At 35.0% G+C, this 21,683-nt stretch overlaps 1 protein-coding gene across 5 annotated transcripts in view; it reads left to right on the top strand.

Moving 5' to 3' along the window:
- The window catches only part of CEP112 (centrosomal protein 112), a 462,320-nt gene that overhangs the window by 120,546 nt on the left and 320,091 nt on the right, over positions 1-21,683 (top strand). For all 5 annotated transcript variants that reach the window (XM_027771158.1, XM_027771157.1, XM_027771156.1 and 2 more), the window contains exon 17: positions 9,228-9,306. In XM_027771158.1, coding sequence (XP_027626959.1) covers positions 9,228-9,306 — 79 coding nt within the window. The remainder of the gene's footprint in view (positions 1-9,227; positions 9,307-21,683) is intronic.

Genomic DNA, 21,683 nt, shown 5'->3' with positions numbered 1-21,683 from the left:
GTCAATGTCCATTGTTCATTCAGCTTTAAGAGACTTCTGGCTTCTTGCCTCATTACACTCTGTGGTCAACTGTCTTCCTGAGAGGTGGTCTCTGTGTGCCTGTGACTGATAAGTGGGTGGCAGGACAGAAGGCACACACTGTCTGATTGTAACAGAGCGTATCACTATCCCCGGCTTCTTTAAGTCTTCCCGAGGACTGTTAATGTAGGTAGATCTAGAAGACAGCCTATCTCCCACTACTATCTTTTCTTAAGTTTTTAGCCACGAAGTAAACTAAGGATTCTGTTATCAGCCCTTTCCCTGATGAACATACACAAGAAAGGGGGATAACTGAGTTTGATTCATCTGTATCCAGCAACCTTCTGACCATTCAAATTCTATTTCACTTCAGGGAACAAACCTAAATCCTTTTTATTAGGCTTCATAGCTATAGTTGTTTCCTTTCCATGAGGTATCAATTGGCCTAGCTTTCAAGAAAGTAACTTGCTGAAGTATATTAATTATTTTCTATGTAAATAGGAGTTGTTTAAAATAATAGCAATCTTTAAAAGAAAAACAGTGGGATTTGTCCATATTGCATATGTTCCTAACATTATTTATATTGGAAGAAAATGTTGCTCAGCATGTCACTTTTTTGTTTTACAATTAATTCCATAATCTCCCCTTTTTAAATTGACATCTGTTCTTCTTTCTTTATTAAACCTGCTGTGATCTCAGGCCTTGAAGATTTGATGTCTCGTACCCCCCTTGGGGAATATCCTTTTGACTGCTCAAAGAACTGAAATAAATCTTACATGGCCCTGGACTGTGTAACTGGATAGCTAAATGGGATGTATAGGGCTTTTGTTTGTTAGTGTTACAGGTGTGCACATTTGATAACTTTTGGTATAAAACTTAGTTGTGAATATCAGTTCAGGAGGAGGAAATGCCATCGGAGTGACATTATTTCCTTGTGCCTATAAGAAAGCAACAAGATGGGAGCAAACCATTCTAATTTGTCTTTGAGGTAGAAGAAACAGTTGGCATCAGACGCTGTCCCTAACTTAAGCACACACATATTATCTAATGGTTTTTATTGATCTCTAGTGGCTATTGCCTACTCTTAAGTTCTTTGAACATCAAACAAATAATAGGCAGTAAAACTAAATGTCATTGTTTGATGAAGTGTCCTAATCTGTTAAATCAGGAAATGGTTAGGCTGAATGATTATACTAGCAAGGAAACACCTGCCTCCTACAAATAACCTATTGCTTGTTTTCCAAACAGGCACCAGAGAGTAAAAGACAGTGCTGTTTACCTAGAGAAGTTCATGAGACAGATGTTAAGCTTGTGTATTCTAAAATGTGCAATAGTTAAAATATCTTACAATCATTCTGATATAACTAGTTGAAATATCTACTTACAGTCATTCTGATATAACTCTTTAAAAAATGTGGTATGAAGTTTGATGGAGTCAAAGCCATTAAAATGTAGTTACTCCAGTGTAGCATTTGTATATAATTCTTTTTATTAGTTTTTAATAATTTAAAATTTCTGCAGCTTTGCACATCATACATTGGATTGTATTTTTCAAGTACTACAGACAGGAATTTCGTTAAGAGGACACGTGTTGTTTTCTGTAGTTGAACAGAATAAACATATGTACTGAAAATATTTATGAAGTCATGCAACCTCTTCATGCACCTTAATATTCTCCATCTTGGAAGCCCAGGTTAGAGCAGGTAAGGGCACAGCGGGGCGTTAGGTCGGCACAGTTGCATGAGCTTCCCTGTGCCCTGCTGTCTGCCGCAGTCTATTTCCTGGCATGCCAGCACATTCCCTTGGTTATGTACACAAGTCCGCCTTTGTTGATTACTTCAATTCCTAGGATACAAGGCAGTAACAATATAGGTAGTAAATATTCAGTACGTGTGTTTATGCCTACTTACATAAATTGTTTACAATATATTCTCCTACTTGAGACTACCTTATGTATCCTTGACTATGTGGTTTGTATTTTCATGACCACTTTTAACTTTTTGGTATTAACAAGAATATACTGAGGAAAGAGTTATAAACAAATTTTTTCAAGCCTTATTCTCCCCTACCATTATACATTTTAATGTCATTGTTTGATGAAGCGTCCCGATCTGTTAAATCATTATACATTTAGTAGGCAAGGTTGGCAGCAGCCTTACTCTTTCCAAGTTGTTTGTCTTGTTTTCTTTTATGTGAAAGTAAGTAAATAATAATTTTAACATAGAGTGTTAATGTCTAGTCTCTCTTTTAGAGGACAGTAGTCATTGATTTATCACTTACCTGGTATTAATTTATCACCCACAACTATCTGAAATGTAAGTAAATACTAAAATGTAATACCAAAAGGCTCATAAACATATGATAGAAATATATTCAATTAAGAGAAAGCAAGCCCAGAACAACATTTATTGACTATTCTATTGTGGGCCAGGCATTGTGCTGGGTGCAAGGAATATAAAAGTAAATTAGAAACAGCTTCTAGCTTTAAGGGACCCCCTAGTTCAAAAGTATGCGCCTTGACACATGCGTGCTGAACTCAGAGTGAAGTTCTTCATTCTCCCACCCAGCTAGTTCCACTCTTTAGAAATAGTTCTCGTAGTTTCAGCAGCAGTAAAATAGATCAATGTGCTTTAGTTAGCACTCTGACCAGCATGAAGAAGTGGTGGCTGAAAATTTCACAGCGTAAGTGGTGAGGTATAAAAAGCACTTTCTATAACTTAAAATTGTTAGCAATTTAGGGGCATGCCCTTTTGAAATGGCAAACAGTCTCAGAGAATTACTGTTTTATGACACATTGTGATTTTAAGTGTTCAAATGATCTTGTATTATCAAGAAAATGTTTGTATATGGAGTATCCAGTATAAGAAGGTAATAAGTTTAAATTTTATTGGGTATTTATCTTGTTCCCAATATTGTTCTAAGAACTTTGCATAGTGTAATTTATTGTCATAGCACAATCCTTTGATATACTCACTGCTGTATCCCTGCTTTTCAGAAGAGGCAACTGAAGCATAGAGTGTTAAATAACTCATGAAGGAGTAGGGATACAAATCTATTTATCTGGTTCCAGAGTTTGTACTCATAATCTGCATGAAATATTAGATAAATTTTTTTTCCTCAAAAATGGTTCTTTTAAGTTTTCCACTTAAAGAGATAAATCTCAAATATACTTTCATGTAGAGAGTTCAGTGTCCTAGGAAAATACTGAACAGAAAATAGAGGGGAAAGCACTGGTAGCACAGTACATTGGGGTACAGTTTCAGTATGCAAAATGCTATCTATTGTCGGAAACTCTAATAGAAGCCTTCCATTTAATGTATCATTCAGAGTACCAGAGAAACATGCGTAGGTGAGGAGAAGAATGCCGTCTTGGTAGACTAGTGTAACTTAGTTAAAACTGCCTGAATTGTCCTAGGAACTCGATTTTAGCTGTAGCTCTGAGAAATGGACCACAGTTAGACATGTAATGGAAGCAAGGTTAGTGCACTCACCAGACAGAAAGAGAGAGACAGAGAGATAGAAAGCAAGAAATCACCTCCCAGGGGGGATGGCCATGCCGCAATCCCTTCTCCTCCATTCTCTTCTCAGGATCTTGGGCATGCACGCATACGCTCCTGGCGTGAGTTTAAGCCACCGGGTCCAGGACTCAAACTGTGCTCGGCTACATGGGAGTTCAGCGACATAGCCATTATGCTAACTGCTGGTCCCTGCTCCTGTAGTTTTTGTTAAACAACAAATCTGAATGGTGAACACTGTTCAAGAGTGGAGATAAAAGCCAAAACAGCATTTGCGGGGAAATATTGTCAAGTAAAGAAATGAGGGTATTATACAAAAGACTCAGTGAAAGAAGTTTCTTCTGAAAATATATTACTCTAGAAGATAAGAAGTTTATCAGTTGGATACAAGAAGTTATGATGTCTATGAAAGAGAAACAGGTACAAAGAAACAAATGGATGAAGTGGAAATGGAGGTAGCTGTCCATAGGGACAGTCAGGGCCAGTTGCCGAGGTGCAGTAACTCAACCCTCTGAGACTGTACTTGAAGGTCCTGGGTTGATGGCCTAGGGTATCCCTGTGCGTGCTGGATGCATGTATGTGTGCCCGTGATCCTGGCTGACTGAGGCTGCGGGTAAGATTGCAGCCTGAAGACCTTTTTTGGGGGGGGGTACCTGTTTGTATCTCTCTGTATCCTCCTTTCACGGAAGAACTGCTTAGTGAAGCAAGCCAGACTGTGAAAGAGAGATGTCGTATGTCCCTACTCAATATATGCTGAGTGTCTGCACTCCATGGCAGAAACTGAAGTATTGGATGGCAGAAAGGGTGGAAAGCACTATGGATACCAGAAACAGTATGGGAAGAGGGTGGAAAAGGGTGGAGAGTGAGAGGGAGGAAATCAAGGGAAAAAGGATGGAAGCAAAACATTTAAGAAAAACAAAATGGAAAGTTATCTGTTGATGATAATATGTATGGTAATATCTTTGAATCAATATACAGTGTATTCTGAATGGGAAAAATCCATTTTGTGTTCTGTAATGATATACAGTGATTGATTGTAAAATAAATAAATAGCAAATTAAAAAAGAAAAAATAAGGAAACTTTCAAAAACAAAATAAGGTTTGTAAGAAAACTAAAAGCACAATCACAGATTTAGAATCCATTTAGGAACTGGTTACAGTAGAACAGATGTGAATAGGCCAGTGATATGAAGGAGAATGTAACTGTCTTTAAGACTGCAAAGGAAAAGGATGAAGTGGCAAAATATTTGAAAAGATAATAGATATTAAGGTGGAAAATAGAAAATCAGTGTACAACAGTTGATGTTTTGGAAGGAAGACTTAAATAAACAAAAATAATTGAAGATATGAGAAAACTTTTCAGGAGGTCTTTAAATGCAAATATGTAAAATTTATCCTTTAGGAAATAAAAATCAATAAAAGATTAAAAAAAATGAGTTGCAGTGAAAGAGATTGACCTTACAAATGTGCCAGTTGGGAGCAGAAGAGAGAGCAACCTTAGGTGACTTTAGTCTTCTTTCTCAGTCTAGATGTCCTAAGACAGTAGGTGCGTGAGCTGTGTTTTTACACCAAAATGCTGTGACGTAAGAATCTTGAATGTACATTTTCCTTCACGTATGAAGACAACAGAATGACATTATTAGAAAGGCAAAGCCTCAGAAGATTTATCATTATGATATTCTTTTTGAAATATAAACTTACTGGATGATGTACTTTAATCAATTTAAGGAAAAGCAGAAATTCAAAACAAAACAAAAAGTACTAAAGAATGAAAAAGGAATAGTGATGAATGTCAAATTAAAATAGAGATGACTTTAAATATTTATTGTGTACATGATATAAAACAATACAAATGTCAGAAGAGATTCTTGAAAGAGAATGTATGTAAAGTTAAAATATTTTAAAAACAGCCTTCTAGATCTGCATTCCCAGATTATGTACAAGAAAACGAAACTGATTAGAAAAAGAGATGAGGGGCAAGCAGTTGGCATGATGGTTAACGTGTTAGTCTCCCACATGGCTGACCACGGTTCGAGTCTTGGACCTGGCAGTTTGTTTTCTATTTTCCTTTTTTTTTCTCTTTCTCTCTCTGGTCAAATTAAAAAACAACAAAAATAATAAATCAAATTAACTCTTTAAAAGAGAAATTAATATGCTAAACTATTTAGAAAGAGAGGGAATAAAAGTTAACTTTTTCACCCTCTGATTTGTGGAACAATATAGATTAAAATAATTGTGACTTTTAATAGTTTCATTGGTGAAATTAACAACTGTTTTCAAAGATACTACAGGAAAAAAATTATAAGCTAGTATCCCTGATAAACATAGATGCTGCAAAAAATCCTCAACAAAATACTAGTAAACCAAATTCAGCAGCATGTTGAAAGTGTAATATCCAATCATCAGATGGGTTTAATTTCTGGAATGCAAGAATTTCTCAACATAGGCAAATTAACAAGTGTTATATACCACATTAATGAAATGAAGTATAAAAATGGTATCTCAGTAGATGCAGAAAAACATTTGACAAAATTCACATATATCAAATATGTATTACATATTATAGTATCAAATATATGTGTAATCAAATTTCATGATAAAAACGCAATAAATGAATTATAGAAGGAATGTACCTCAATATAATAAAAAGCCAGATAGTATATATGACAAATCCATGGCTAGCATAATACTCAGTGGAGAAAAGCTGAAATGTGATGTTCTGTGAGGCTGCCCCATATGGAAAAGTTCAGGTTCACCTCCACAGATCTTTTTTGGGAATGCCAGGTATGTACGTGACCATGAGTAGGAACTGGTTGAAGCTGGGAGTGGAGTGTGGCATCAAGACCCTACGGGGCATACTGTTCTTGTCTTTCTTTCTCATGGAAGAAATAAATAAACTAACTTAAAAATTCTGTAAGAAGAACAAAACTGGAAACCTCATACTTTCTGATTACAAGATATTCTACACAACTATAGCAATTAAAATAATATGTACTGCCTACAAAAAACAAACAAACAAACAAACAAAAACCAAAAACCAAAAAACAAAACAAAACAAAAAAATATGTACTGGGACCAGCAGATGGTATAATGGTTATGTTGCTGGACTCCCACATAGTTGGCTACGGTTCAAGTCCTGTACCTGGCAGTTTAAACTCAGGCCACATATGTGTACGTGCATGCCCAAAATACAAAGGAAATGCGGTGTGGTCATCCCCCCGGGGGGTGATTTCTCACTTTCTGTCTCTCTTTCTCTGTCTCTCCAGTGAGCACACGTGTCCTATAGTGAAAATCACTCTTTTTAAAAAAATAAATAGTATTTACTGATATAAAAACAGACATATAGACCAATGGGATAGAATAGAGAGCCCACAAATGAATCCATGACGTATGGCCAGTTCATATTTTACAAATGTGCCAAGATGACACCATGGGCAAAAAACAATGTCTTCGGTAAATGGGAGATGTTCTTTTTTTGTTCGAAAATCTGGCTATCCACATGCAGAAGAATGAAATTATATCTTTATTTTACCCCATAAAAAAATTGACTCAAAATGGACTTAGATGTCAAATTTGAAACTATAAATTTACTAGAAGAAAACACAGAGGAAAATCATCTTGACATTGATCTTGGTAATGATTTCATAGATATGACCATAAACCACAGACAACAAAACCCAAAGGAAGCAAATGAGATTACATCAAACTAAAAAGTTTCTGCATAGCAAATGAAATAAGAGAGGGAAGATACAAATGAGAAATGGGAGAATTATTTGCAAACCCTTTTTCTGATAAGGGGTTCATATCCAAAATATGTAAGGACCTCAAACAACTTAATAACAAGAAAACAAAAATCCAGTGATTAAAGAATGGTTCCACTACCCAACTAAACATTTCTTGAAAGAAGACCTATAAATGGCCGACAGATACGTGACAAATGCTCAACACTACTAATCATAAGGAATGAAAATCAAAACTACCAAAAGATGTCACCTATGTCTCCCTTACTAGAAAAAGAAAATTTTAATTTTAATCTGTATGATATTTGTAAGAGACTTGAACTTACTTAGGAAAGAAAGATGAAAACAAAAGGGTAGGTAAATATGTATAAGTAAACACCAATGGAAAAATAACAAGTAAAATACTGTCTTCCTCTAATTTCTTCCCAACTGTTCTGCTTTTTGCTTGAATACGTTTACTTTTCTGTATGCATGTGCCTGCCTGTGTTTAAGTTGGTATTAATGTTTTGATTTTCACTTAAGATTTTTTTAAAGATTTTATTGATATAAAAACATATTTCTAGAATCTTCACATCAGGTCATCTCTGAGTTTCATTTTGGGTTTTAGTCTTTGATTCTATACATTAAAAAGACTAGCATTGTATTGGAATGGTGCTTCTGTTGCTTTAGTCATGCTTGTACTCCAATTTAACATGCTTCCTGTGTGCTGAGTGTTTTAATCCTTATAAGGATATGCCATAAGAAAGATGATCATTTAAATCCTTGACCTGGTAACATTTTGGACAGACTCTTCTTTTTCTCCCACGTAAAGTATGATAACTATAGTGGTGAACATTTGCAAGGCAGGTTGCTCCTTTTCTTCCTAATAAGAAAACTAGTTTTATGGGATATTTAAAAATGACCAGGCTTGACTTGATAACCTGGGAAAGGGTCGATAGTGGTTAGGGCGCCAGATCTCACATGTCCAATAGTGGTTCGAATCCTGGTCCTGATGACTTAAACAGTTTGTGCCTGTATGCATGTTGTCTCAAATCCTGACAGGAAGGAGAAATGGAGAAGTGACCATACCCCACTGGGGAGGTGTTTTTTTCTTCTGCCTCTCTGTGTCTGTTGAGCACATGGGCCCTCTAGCAATTAAAAAAACAAAACAAAATAACAAAAAATGTACTATTGGAAATGAGGTACTGGTGCCTTTTGCACTGATTAAGCTGTACGCAGAGGAAGCCTGATCCCACATGGCTAGCTAGCCTCAGTGGCATGAAAAAGAAGACCATTTTATCAAAACCCACACATTTGGGGGAACATAGACATATCATTTATTGTATTTTCCTGTATTTTGTCAGATTCCTTTCCTTTGTCTAAAATGTATTTAGAAAAACATTTTTTAAATGATTGCTTCCTTTTTGAATTTCTTATGTATTCATTTATTTTAAGAGAATCCACCTGCAGGAAGATTCAAGCAGTGACTAACTTTAAACAGAAAATTGATATTAAAAGTATAATATTAAAATAATTTATGGTAAATGATTGTGATTGACCAAGTTTCTATCTTGAACTATCTAACTTTATTTATTTATTTATTTATTTATTTATTTTGGAGAGGCTTTTGCTATAGGGTGTGTGTGCTCACCAGAAAAAGAGAGACAGAAAGCGAGAAATCACTCCCCCCAGTGGGTTGGCCATACTGCAAGTCCTCCTTCTCCATTCTCCTCCAGGGATCCTGGGCATGCATGCACACATGCCTGGCGTGAGCTCAAGCTACTGGATCTGGGACTTGAACTGTGGTTGGCTACATGGGAGTCCAGTGACATAGCCCTTACGCCAACTGCTAGTCCCTCTAAATTTAATTTCATATTAAGCATGGGTTGAAGATGACTGTTTTATTGTTTGTGTTTCTCTTTTGCATAAACTACTTTTCTTCCAGTAAGCATAAATCAACCTTGTCATTGGCAAATTCATGACTTGCAGAGTGAACTTGATAAAGAAAAAGAAGATGCTAAAAAGAGAATTCATAAATTTGAGGAAGCTTTGAAGTAAGTAAAATTGTAATATACTTAATTTTTAAAAATGCTCTTATACTAAACTGCAAAACAAATTAAGTGGAACCCAAACATTGTTTTTTTTTTTTTAATAAGAACCTTACTATGAATTAGTTTGTGTCAGTATTCCATCATGAACTTCTACAAAATTTATTATTAGCTAGTACTTTTTTTTAAAGAAAAAGTCATTTCAGTTGTTTTTAAGTTATAGGAATGTAATAAAATAGAATTTAGTCATTTCAGTTGTTTTTAAATGATCGGAATGTAAGAAAATAGATTCTGTTGTTTCCTTTCTCTTAAATGAAAACAGATTTTTTTTTTCCTAACTGAGATGTAGGTCTTAGGACATTCAGAAATCTCTCTGTAGACTTTTTTTTTTTTTTTATTTATTAATTTACATTCATTCCCTGAGCATCATCACAACATTCTAAATGTGGTTTCCCATCTAGAATATACTGTATAGTGGCTTAATAATGCATGTTATCATCCATAATATTCCATTTCTACTTTCATATATATGTTTTTTACCCCATGTCTAGCCCTCTGCCCTATTCCACTCTCTTATTACACTATCTCTGCTGACTACAGTTGTCTTCAATCCCTTTTCCCCCAACATTTTGTTGGTCACACAATATCATAAGTAATCTAACTACTTTCAATAGCAAGATCAGTCGATGGTTTTAAGAAAAGCAGTTTTGAACTGGTAAGGATATTTCTTTGAAACTTAAAGCCTAGAAACAGGTTAGTATTCTGTTCAAATAGTAGGAACATGAATCTATTGATAGCTGAAGACAGGACAAAAATCCTTAAAACCAGACAACAAAGCTTAGAAGAAAAGCAGCAATATTTTAGTCAAGTCATAGGATACTGTTTCATCAGTGTAGTCTCATGTACTTAATCTTTCTTCTGTATCTGTTGAGGTTCGATGTTCCAGATTGAAATCTGGGATGTAATACTCAACTCCAGCTTTTGGCCCTACAATTAAGTTGCCCATTTTCTTAGTTTCTGAACTCTTATTTCTGTGTGTCTGCATTTAATTTTACTGACATAGCACTCCCTTAAGAACTTCTTGGAGATCCGGTCTGGTGCTGGTAAATTCTTTCAGGTTTTGTTTATCTGGGAAAGTTCGTGTCTTTTCTTCCCAAATGAACGATAACCTTGCTGGGTACAGAATTCTCGGTTGAAATTGCTTTTCCCTTAATACTTTGAATACATTTTCCCATTCTCTCCTCGCTCTCATTGTTTCCGATGAGAGGTCTGCCGTTAGTCTGATGGGATACCCTTTGTAGGTAACTTGCCTTTTTTCTCTTGCCAGTCTTAGTATCTTGTCTTTGTCTGTGGTTTTGGTCAATCTGGCTATAATGTGTCTTGGAGAAGATCTTCTTGGGTTGATTCTATTTGGGGTCCTCTGTATTTCTTGGGACTGAATCTTTGAGTGCCTCTCCAGGTTTGGAAAATTTTCTTGTAAGATTTCATGGAATAGATTATCAATGCCCTTATGAGTCTCTTCACCTTCTGGGATGCCTATTATCCGGATGTTTGGACGTTTGATGGTATCTAGTACTTCTCGCATATTATTCTCAAATTTTTGGGCCATTTTCTCAGTCTTCGCGGTGGATTTTTCTAGGCCAACCATTTTCTCTTCTACATTAGAGATTCTATTTTCTGTATGATCTAGTCTGCTTTTAATACTTTCAAGGGAGATTTTGACTTCTTGTATTATAGCCTTCATCTCTAACAGTTCCATCTGATTCTTTTGTAAAGTGTGAAATTCCTCTTTTAGATCTAGCATGAATTTCCTCACCTCCTGGAACTCTTCAACTCCTTTCTCCTTCCTCTTCAGCAGTTCCTTGTCTCTCTTCTCTTCCATCTCTGTTAGCTTTGCCATTATGAATGTTCTGAATTCTTTATCAGACATTTCCATGATTTCCATTGAACTGTGTGTGGATAAAGAGGAGCTATCCTTTTCCCTTGTGGGAGAGGTATTTTCCTGCTTCCCCATATTTCTTGTGGTCCTGCAGCGATTTCTAGTCATCTGGTGGATGGTCGGTTTCTTCCCAAACACGCGAGTTTTGGATGCTGGAGGCCCAGTTATCAGTGGGACATCTTCCTTTCACCCCAAATGGCTAGATCACAGGAGCCATGGAGCTGTCTGCCTCTTGAAGAAGGGCTATTCACGTGAGTTTTGGTTCACGCGAGTTTTGAATGCTGGAGGCCCAGTTATCAGTGGGACATCTTCCTTTCTGCCCAAATGGCTAGATCTCAGGAGCCATGGAGCTGGCTGTCTCTTGAAGAAGGGCTGTTCTGGGTCTCTGTAGACTTTGATGAGGAATTTGGTACTGAAATGTTTCAGCTGTTACATTTGAAAATGGATTACTATGCTGGGATTGTTGAGGAAAGGTTTAATCTTATGATATAATACTGAAACATGCATTAGAAGATAGATTTTATTTGTCTTCTCTGTTCATTGATTAAGTCTATCAGACCTGTTTATCACTAGGTGAACCTTGCAGTTTTTAGCTGGAAAACATTGAGTTAGCCAATAAATATTGAGTTCCTACCGTGTGCCAGGCAGTGTGTAGTCCCTTCTCAGAGGACCGTATAATCTGGTTGGATAAGTGTTCAAGAAATTTGGAAATTACAGAGTGGAGTGATAAGTTTAATTTGAAGAAGGCCAACAGGGTGCCTTATTTAAGAAGGGAAGCTTCCTTGAGCTAAGAATACCTAGCTGTTTCTGAGAGAAACAGCTAATTCCTTTTTTTTTTTTTTTGCATCTCCAAATAAGAATGACTTACTGAAAGGCCAAAAAGAACGAACTTAGTATCAAGATCTATCTGGGAAGACTGTGTAACCATTCCTTCTCCCTCACTTTGCTTGCTAGTGAAATGTATTGGTTCAGTTGTTCAATAGAATATCTTAAAATAATTTTTGTACCAGGACCAGCAGTTAGCGTAATGGCTATGTCGCTGAACTCCCATGTGGTCAACCATGGTTCGAGTCCCAGACCCGGTGGCTTAAACTCACACGGGCATGTGTGTGTGCGTGCCCAAGATCCCGAGGAGAATGGAGGAGAAGGGATTGCTGCATGGCCATCCCCCTGGGGAGTGATTTCTTGCTTTCTGTCTCTGTCTCTCTCTGTCTTTCTGGTGGGCGCATGTACCCTGTAGCAAAAATCTCTCCCCCCACAAAAAAAAGATTTATGTACCATGACATCACAACATATCAATTTTTAATGTATACTAGGACTTATTGCTTATTTTTCCACATCATTTGTGCATTAGATTAAATCAGAAGAGCACTATAACATTCATTGAGCATTAAGCCAAAGAGCTATATATTTTACCTCAACTCGAATAAGGTATTCTTCCCTTTATTTTTTAATAGATGGGAGGATGTCCTGCACTTATTCCTTGCTAATTCATTTTTTTCTCCTTAAAAAATTAACAGCTTTCTTCATGAAGATCTTACAAATTTTATTCAACTTACCACACTTTTTAAAAATTTTGTTCTACTACTGCTCTTTTGTCATTTCTTTATATGTTCTTCATTGGTTTGTTCATTTGTATCTTAAATCAACAAATATTTAGTACCTACACTGTTTATACATTATAATATTATATGAAAAGAAATAAAAGGTTTAGAAGATAGAGCTCAAGATAGAATGGTGTTCTTAATTATTTTAAATTCCATGTTAGGCAGTTGAAGTACTTAGAGTAACTATAATAGGTATTAAGTTGTTGACAATAAGTGCAGCTGGAGTTCAGAGAGATGTTTTCTAGCATGATTCAGGAATTGATATGCAAAATAATGTAGTATTTTTAGCATTACCTGGTAGACGAAGATCTGTAAAACTTCTGTAGTTTTCTATGTTCAACATAATTATTTTCTGATCTAAGTAACACCCTTTAGAGACTTTAAATGTCTTTGCCAAAGCATCTAATTTTACTTGGCGTTAAAAGAAGCTGTTTTAGAATTTTTTATAAAATTCTCTGTTGATTTCTGTCTCCCATTCTCTATGTAGGTGATGTCTTCATTTGACTAAACGTCTGGGTGGTATTAACAATGTAGTACCCAGTAGGATAGGAGTAATGTAGTTGGAAAGTAACAATTAATTATTGTGAGTTCCAAACTTCAGATTAAACAGCAGAAGCTGGCTATTTTCCCAAAGGATGATATTCCAGGGGGTGGGGGGATAATGCAGCTGCTTTTGGAGCTAAGAATAGTGTTAAGACTCGCCTGGCCCAGAGATAGTTTCACTGCTAAAAGACAGCTTTGTGACACAGAAACTAACCTTGACTATTAGCACATTTTTTTAATTTAATAATTATACACAGAGGTGAGATAGCTCAGTTTTATAATGTGGTGTTATGAATTCCTGTAGTTATTTTTTCATTAACTTAATAAGCGCTTATCTCTTCTGTGCATTGAAAATGTACAGTAGACACTATTGGAGAAAACCAGAATACATACATATGAGATTGCATATATATAAATATATATAATATGTGTGTATGAATACATAACGAGTTCAGCATAAGGCAAAAGATTTTTTAAAAAGATAAGTAGTAAGATGGATTGGTAATGGCAGGCTTCTTACAGAAGGAAACATTTTAACTGCATTTTTGGACTGGATTATGAAGGAAGAATGGAAATGATAAACTGTCCTGAGTTTTGGATTCCCTTTCTTCTGTCTCTCCAGAGTTGCTAGCGGCCATTCTCCCTTTCTTCCCTACTTTCCAGCTCTCTCTTCCTGAGCCCCCTTGTCCTCTTTGACCCTCTTACATCATCAGAGAAGCTCCTTCCATGTAATACCTTTCCCTCTCTCCTAACTTCCCAATCTCAGCTCCTTCGATTTTGCGATTGTGGGAATATTCTGGTGAACTGGGATGATATGTACTGTGTTTGGGATGTTCATGGAAAAAATGGGTGACTTTATTTTGACATAATAGTTGTATCAAAGACCAGAAAAGACTGGGGATTGTTCTATGAGAAGATGACACAGATATATTTATATTCTCCTCGAGCCACTGAACTGCCAGCTCAAGTCTTTGAGCCGAGGTTGAGTTTTCAGAATTTATCATTACTTAAGAGGAGCACTTTGGATTGTAGTCAGCATTTTCCACCTTAAATTGTAACGCCTTAAAGCTAATTTGTTTCTAAGAAATAAAACTGGTGTAATGGTACTGTCCTGTTTCACACTTTCTTCTGCATATGTACTAGTGATTTTTACTTTCTGTATCTTTTTTATTGTTAAAAGTAATTTTAATAGCCTCCATTAACTGATAGTTAACTGAAACTGTAATTGTAAATGATATGTGTTCATTTTCACTTTTTAAATAAGTATATGAAAAGTGTAGTAGATGCCAATAAAAAATGACTATGCAACAAAACAATTTTGTGTACCTTTTAAAAATATTAACACTGAAAAAGACCATTTTTTGGAGGAGTTAAAATTTGTCAGCTAGAGATATACATAGTATATGTTTAGTTTATTTTTTTCAATTTTCTTGTGTTTACCAAGTTTGATATTTAAGTTTTTGGTGCTATAATTATCATAAAACATTGTTGTCAGACATTGTATACATTTCTGTTTTAAAGTGTTAAATGAAACCTTTCAGAATCACTTTATTTCTTTTATGAGATAGAGTGTGAAAAAGAATAGAGAAAGCAAAAGCAACGGAGGCAGAAGTAGGCTTTAAAATTTATTAGTATCATTTCAGTTTTTGCTCTCGGGTGTGTGTGCTTGCCGAGAGAAACAGAGAGAGAGAGAGAAGTCGCCCCCACCCCACCAGGGAGGAGGGCCATGCCACAATCTCTTCTTCTCCATTCTTCTCTTGGGATTTTGGTCACTCACGCAACCATGCCCAGCGTGAATTTTAAGCTCCTGGGTCCAGGATTTGAACCATAGTGGACTACGTGGGAGTCCAGCAACATAACCATTATGCCATCTGCTGGCCCCCTTAGGTAGGTATTTTTAATAGTGTCTTACTGTGTTATGATTCTCCTGCCCCAGCCTCCTAATTAGCTAGGATTACAGGTGCCATATTCTAGTCATTCCAGGAACTGAACCTGGCCATCTGTGTGGTTTCCAGCTTCTCACATGGTGATGCTACTTGTGGCCTACTACAACTGGGCTCAAAATCATTTTTTTGATTAATGACTTTTTCCAACTCCGCTTTAGAAGTAAAATATAAAAATACTTTGAAACACATTTATTCTGATCTTTTTTAACAAATAGTAAATATTTTAAATTTTTTTACCCTGACAATCATTCTGTTTTTTCCTTTTTTTTTTTTTTTTTTTTTAGTACTGAAAATATGTAGTAGTAACTTCTCTGGAACATAATATTGATTTTCAGATGCTATGGTTATAAAGGACCCTATAGGAAACTAGACTTCATTTAACTGAAACACAATGTTTTGGTTGTAGTTGCTATATATACCTACTTGTATATGTGTCTGTGTATGAATGAATATACTATAAATAAACTGACTGCATTTTACAAGAAAGACAGATAAAGTAAATTCAGTCTTGGCCATACCTCTTTCCAACATTATTAATACATATAAAAATTGTGCAGCTTTTTAAAAAAGAAGCAAGTGTCTGTGAATTCTGGATATTCTATTGGTCTCCTTTTTATTCATTATCTTGAATTTTCTCACAATTGCTTTCTAAACCTGAAACATATCTAGCTGACTTTTTGCAACTTTATATAAAGCATAAATTGTAAGCATGTAAAATATTTTATTACTTATTTAGAAATATCTATTAAATTTTGTTCTTGCTAGGTTTTGTTGTAAATAAATGTACTATATGGAAAAGTGAAACCATGGCTAATTGTATCACTGGAGTTTTTTAATTGTTTCTTAAGCTTAGTCCTATGCTTTAAAATCTGAGAGATTCAAAAAGAACATACAGGGAAAAGCCCTCTTCCACAGGAGGCTTCTAGTACACATTTGCTCTCCTGGGAAAAGCCGTGTTACCCGCTCCTTCGAATCCTTTCACATGAGGGCAGAGCTAGTCTTCTGCCATTGCTTTTCTCCTTGTACTCAGCATATGTTCTGTCTTGATTTTTCTTTTTATCAATATCTTGTAGATAGTTTCATATAAGGACACAAAGAGCTTCTTCATTCTATTTTATATTTTATGTATTTGACATACTATATTTAACCAACTCCCTGTTAAAAAGCACCCGGTGAAAAATCTTCCATTCATCTTCTAGATTAAGTAGATTTTTACTTTTAATTCGTGATCCATTTGGGATTATCTAACGCAGGTTGTGAGGTATGGATCCAGTTGTTTTGTGGCTTTTGTGAAATGGCTATCCCGTTACCTTAACATCCTTTGTTTATTAATCTAGCCTTCCCCTCACTGGAATGTCTGCTACAGTGTCTTCATAGTTAGACTTATTTCTAAATTTTCTGTTCTGCTCCAGAGATTCGCATATAGTCACATCAGCTCTATATCCTTTCAATGACTTCTGTTTAAAATAATGTTTATTAAATAGTAAGACTCCTTATCCAAGTCATTTTTTAGAATCTTCCTTTTCCCTTTTTTATGCTTATTAATATTTTTCCATTTTAGCTTTGTAATTAGCTTGTCTAGTTAAAAAACAATTAGTTTTTAATGTTTCTGTACATTTATAGTTCAACAGAAGAGTTGACATCTTTTAATGTTGAATCTTTGTATCTAGGAACGTATGCCATTCCCTTTGTTCAGGTCCTCTTTGGTGCCATTCTGCAGCTATATTCTTTTGTGAAACAGATGTAATTCCCAATGCCTTCATGTTACTTAAATATTACAAGTTGATTCTTTTACATGAAATATATATGCTCTTGTGTTGACTCTTGGGTTATGTGGCATTAAAATAAAAATATGCAGGAAGTCATTCATTCTAGGTTTAAAGTTTCATACAGAATTTAAGATATGTATTTTAAAATCTCTATACTTGAGGATATACCATATACTTATATATATGAAGATTGTAAACTCTTAAGACACTGTGGTCATTCAATACCTAATATGTGATTTTAATCAACTTATTAATTCATCCTACTGTGTATCTTGGTCTAGGAACCTTATTGGAACTGGATATCCAGTGCTGAGCTAAACAGGCAAGGTCTCTGCTATGGCCGCTGTATGTCACTGCACAGGTTTTGTGTTGCATGGCTCTAGAGGGCTACTATGTGGTATTCTCCAGAAGTTAGGTGTGTTTTTCCTGTTTCACTTAATATCGAATATTTTTTTACTTTATTTTATTTAGTTAGTATAAGATAGTTATTTTTGCCTTTGATTGAACTATTGTTGGGCCTGCTACAATGTTTATAAAATAAATTGTATAGTGAAGAGAGAAAATAAAGTATTTCAGTCACAATTTAAAGAATTAGTGTTAATAATTTATAGGAAATCAGAACCAATCTGCCTAACATTATATGTTAATAATCTTAAAAGCTCAATTGTTGGGACCAGCAGATGGCATAATGGTTATGTCACTGGACTCCTACATAGATGACTGTGGTTGAGTCCTGGGCCTGGCAGCTTAAAACTTATTCTGCGTGTGTGTACATGCATGTCCCAAATCCCAAGAGGAGAATGGAGGAGAAAGGATTTCAGTGTGTGGTCATCCCCCCCTGAGGGTTGCCTTCTCGCTTTCTGTCTCTCTGTCTCTCCCAGTGTCACCAGTGAGCACACGTACCCTATAGCAAACATCTGTCTTAAAAAATAAAACAAAAAACTCAACTGCTTGAGTTGCTAATCATCTTGTTGCTCTGTTGTCTGGTTGTCATAAGCCCAAATGCTCAAACCGCATCGTGTTCTTTATGTAAATTTTTTGTCTCTTCTTGTGTGCAGAATGAAATCACCTTTTGTGTGTGTGTGTGTGTGTGTGTGTGTGTGTGTGGCAGACCTAATACAATGCCTCTAAAACTATCCAACTTTTAATTTTTGAGAAAAAATTTTAGGGATTAAGATATGAAATTTCTTTTTCATCATGAAATTTGATGAAATTCTATCTAGATGTCTTAAGGATGCTCTTGAATTTTGTAGTGCTGATTCTAGAGCACTATGAGTTTGAAATGCATTCTGAATAATATTATTTAAATAATGGATGAATATGTTAATACTAAATAATTTAGTAAATTCCTATTGAGATTCATTTCATCAAGTAAATGGTTCCTATTTTTATAATACATTGATACAATAAAGTTATAAGAAATGATGAGGAAAATTTGACTATTTCTGAAACAGTCCTAAATGGCTTATGATATAAACACATATTATAATTGGAATTAAATATAATTTACCTGAGAAAGGTAGATGTTGTTATATCAGAAATAAACTATTTCTGTATTTAAATATTATTATTGTTACTATTATTTTGACTTGAACTCTTCCAGGTTGTTTTGGAAAACATTTAAGTTTAGTGTGGTTAAGAGCATAGACTCTGGACCCAGCTGTCCGTGGGTCCATATTCTTGCTCAGATTACTCTGTGACTTTAGACATAGCATTTCCATGTGATTCAGTTTTTACATCTGTATAATGAGGACAATACCATCTTCTTCCTAAGATTGTTGACAGGTGTAGAAGAGTTCATATAAAGCATTCAGGACAGTGTTTGTTATCTAAGTTTATTATATTTTTACTATTTTTTAATTGTCTGAGTATGTGATACTCACCAGAGAAAGAAAAAGAGAGCGACTCCCCCCCCCAAGGGGGGTGTGTGGTCATACCACAATCCTCTATTCATTTTCATCTCTTGAATAGTATTTCAAAGTGAATAACCACAGTATATTTATTCATTCTATCAGTATCCATTTGAGCTGCATCTAGTTATTGTCTAGAGATAATAGTTATTCTAGTTATTCTCTAGAGATAATATTAATAATGCTGCTAGGAACATACCATATTTTTTCCCAAAAAATACATATATTCATTTTTCTGGATATATGCCTCCATCACATTTTCATATTATGTCAAGTATGACACATATTTGGATAGGATAGGCTTATGTGCAGTCCTTGGAACAAGTGGAACTTTCGACTGTTCAGTGGCATTATCAAAGAACCAATTGAAGTGAGTGGGGACACAAGTTGGTCTGGGGCCAAAGGGAAGAAGTTGGAGGCCTTTCTTCACTCTTACGTCATCCTGGTGTGCTTTTGAACCTTTAGCTCTGAGAACAATTTTCATAATATACTTGATTTTTTTCTGAGGGTCTTAGACACAAATGATCTGATTCATAGGCCTGTTAGTTGATAAATGGGCCATTATGACTTAATTTACCAAAAGTTATGAAAAAAAAAAAAAAAAAAGAAAAAAAAAAGAGAAACACTTAGCTTATTTTTACCATGTTCTTGACTTTTGTTTTTTAACATTATTCCCTCTAATAAAGATTGTTATTGGTAGCTCTTTTTTTTAAATGTGTGATAATGTTTTTATATATTATTACCTTTCAAAGTAAAATTTCATTTGTACATAGAATTATTAGGAAAAAAGTACTTGATATTTTCTAAAGTAATTCAAAATGTTCTTTTATATATATATGTGTTTATATATATGTGTGTGTGTATATATATTTACCTGTTGTGAAGCCATCTCCCAGTGCTGGTGATACTCAGCAAATGTTCACTGTCTGGATTATTGAACATCATTTTATGAAATTACTTATTTATTCAGAAATTAGAAGCACCTCTTCTATGCCTGTCTTTGTCTGTCATTTTGTTTGAAATGAGGAAACTTATGAAATAGTTTTAGGATGTTGTTTTTCCAACAAACTGACATATAACTTAAAAAAATTTTCTTGCTTAATATGCATAGCATTTATAATCTCCCATTTCAGTGGAAAAACAGATTATTTACCCCTAAAGTTATATTTTTAAAGAAGTTATATTTTTAAACATGAGCAGAAAAGCTTTCCTATAAGGTTCTTTTAAATCTCCTTCATTTATCTTTGGTTACTCGTTTGTTGTTATAAATCAACATTTATAATTTTAGTAGGAACAGGGATTAATCTTCAAATAGGAAAGTCTTAAAGATATTAAAACTGCAAAGTTATAATGACAGTGTTTTTATACTTTTATTTGCTAGACACTAATCTTAATAGAAGACTTAAACAGAATACTAAACAATTTGTGACTTCATTTTGATTAGGTTTGTTTTTTAACGGAACATAGCCTACTGCAAAAATTTAGATGAAATTGCATTAAAAACAGCCTTGCAGTTTGCCCAGAAGCTTGAATCTTGAATTTTGGTAGAAAGGCAAAGCTAGGTTAAATCAGCCTTGTGTAGGAATTTTAAAGTATAATTCTAAATTTAGTTTTAAATGTTGCCAAAGTGAGGAACTCTGGCTTGGTCGTTTTGTTTGTAAGGTTGGCGAACAATATCTCAAGGAATTAATAGTGATACTTACTTTAGAATGGAAAAAAATTATTAAGGCACTAATTAGAAAAAAGCTAAAGGAAGTCTGCAAACTTAAATAATAAATTTAAAGATCTCTGTGTCTAATAAGTGAATGAAAACATCTTTATTTATTTTTTAAAAAGGGTTTTTGCTATAGAGTGTGTACACTTGCCAGAGACACAGAGAGAGTCAGAGAGACAGTTAGTGAGGTATGGCCATCAAGGAAAGATGACCATACCCCAGTCCCTTCTCCTCTGTTCTCCTCTCGGGATCTTGGTCATACATGCACATGTGCCTGATGTGATATTTAAGCTGCCAGGTCCAAGACTTGAACAGCAGTTGACTACATGGGAGTCCAGTGATGTAACCAGTGCGGCATCTGCTGGCCCCTCGAAAGCAACTTTAAAGAGTCAACTTGAGGGACTAGCAGTTGGTGTAGCAGTTATTTTGCTGGACTCCTACATAGTTGACTGTAGTTTGAGTCCTGGACACAGTGGCCTAAAACTCATGCTAGGCATGTGTGTGCGTTTGTGCCCAAGATCCCTAGAGGAGAATGGAAGAGAAGGGATTGTGGTGTGGCCATCCCCCCTGGGGGGGATTACTTCTCACTTTCTGTCTCTCTGGTGAGTGCATGTACCCTATAGCAAAAATCTCTCTTTGAAAAAAATAAAAAGGGTCAACTTGATAAGAAACAAATAGTTTTTTTTTTTTATTTTATTCTTCTCTGTTTAAAAAACAAATTTGTACTTTTAAAAAGTTTTCTTGGAAGATTAATTATATATATTATTATGTCACAATATAAAAATAGCTTGTAACTTCTGATACTTACTAAAAAGTAGATGGTTCTGGGTTTTTTTGTCATTAAGTATTTTTTAATATATTTTTTAATTTCAAGAAAAGCAGTTTTAACTTTAATACATCAAAATTAAAGAAGTTCTACTTGCGCGGGCCCTCCCGGGCTCAGCGCGTTCCCCTG

This window comes from Tupaia chinensis, unplaced genomic scaffold (genome assembly GCF_000334495.1).
Source record: "Tupaia chinensis unplaced genomic scaffold, TupChi_1.0 Scaffold000187_1, whole genome shotgun sequence".
Lineage (NCBI taxonomy): Eukaryota > Metazoa > Chordata > Mammalia > Scandentia > Tupaiidae > Tupaia > Tupaia belangeri.
Note: the sequence above shows the minus strand (reverse complement) of the source record. Positions and strands in the feature narration are given on the sequence as shown.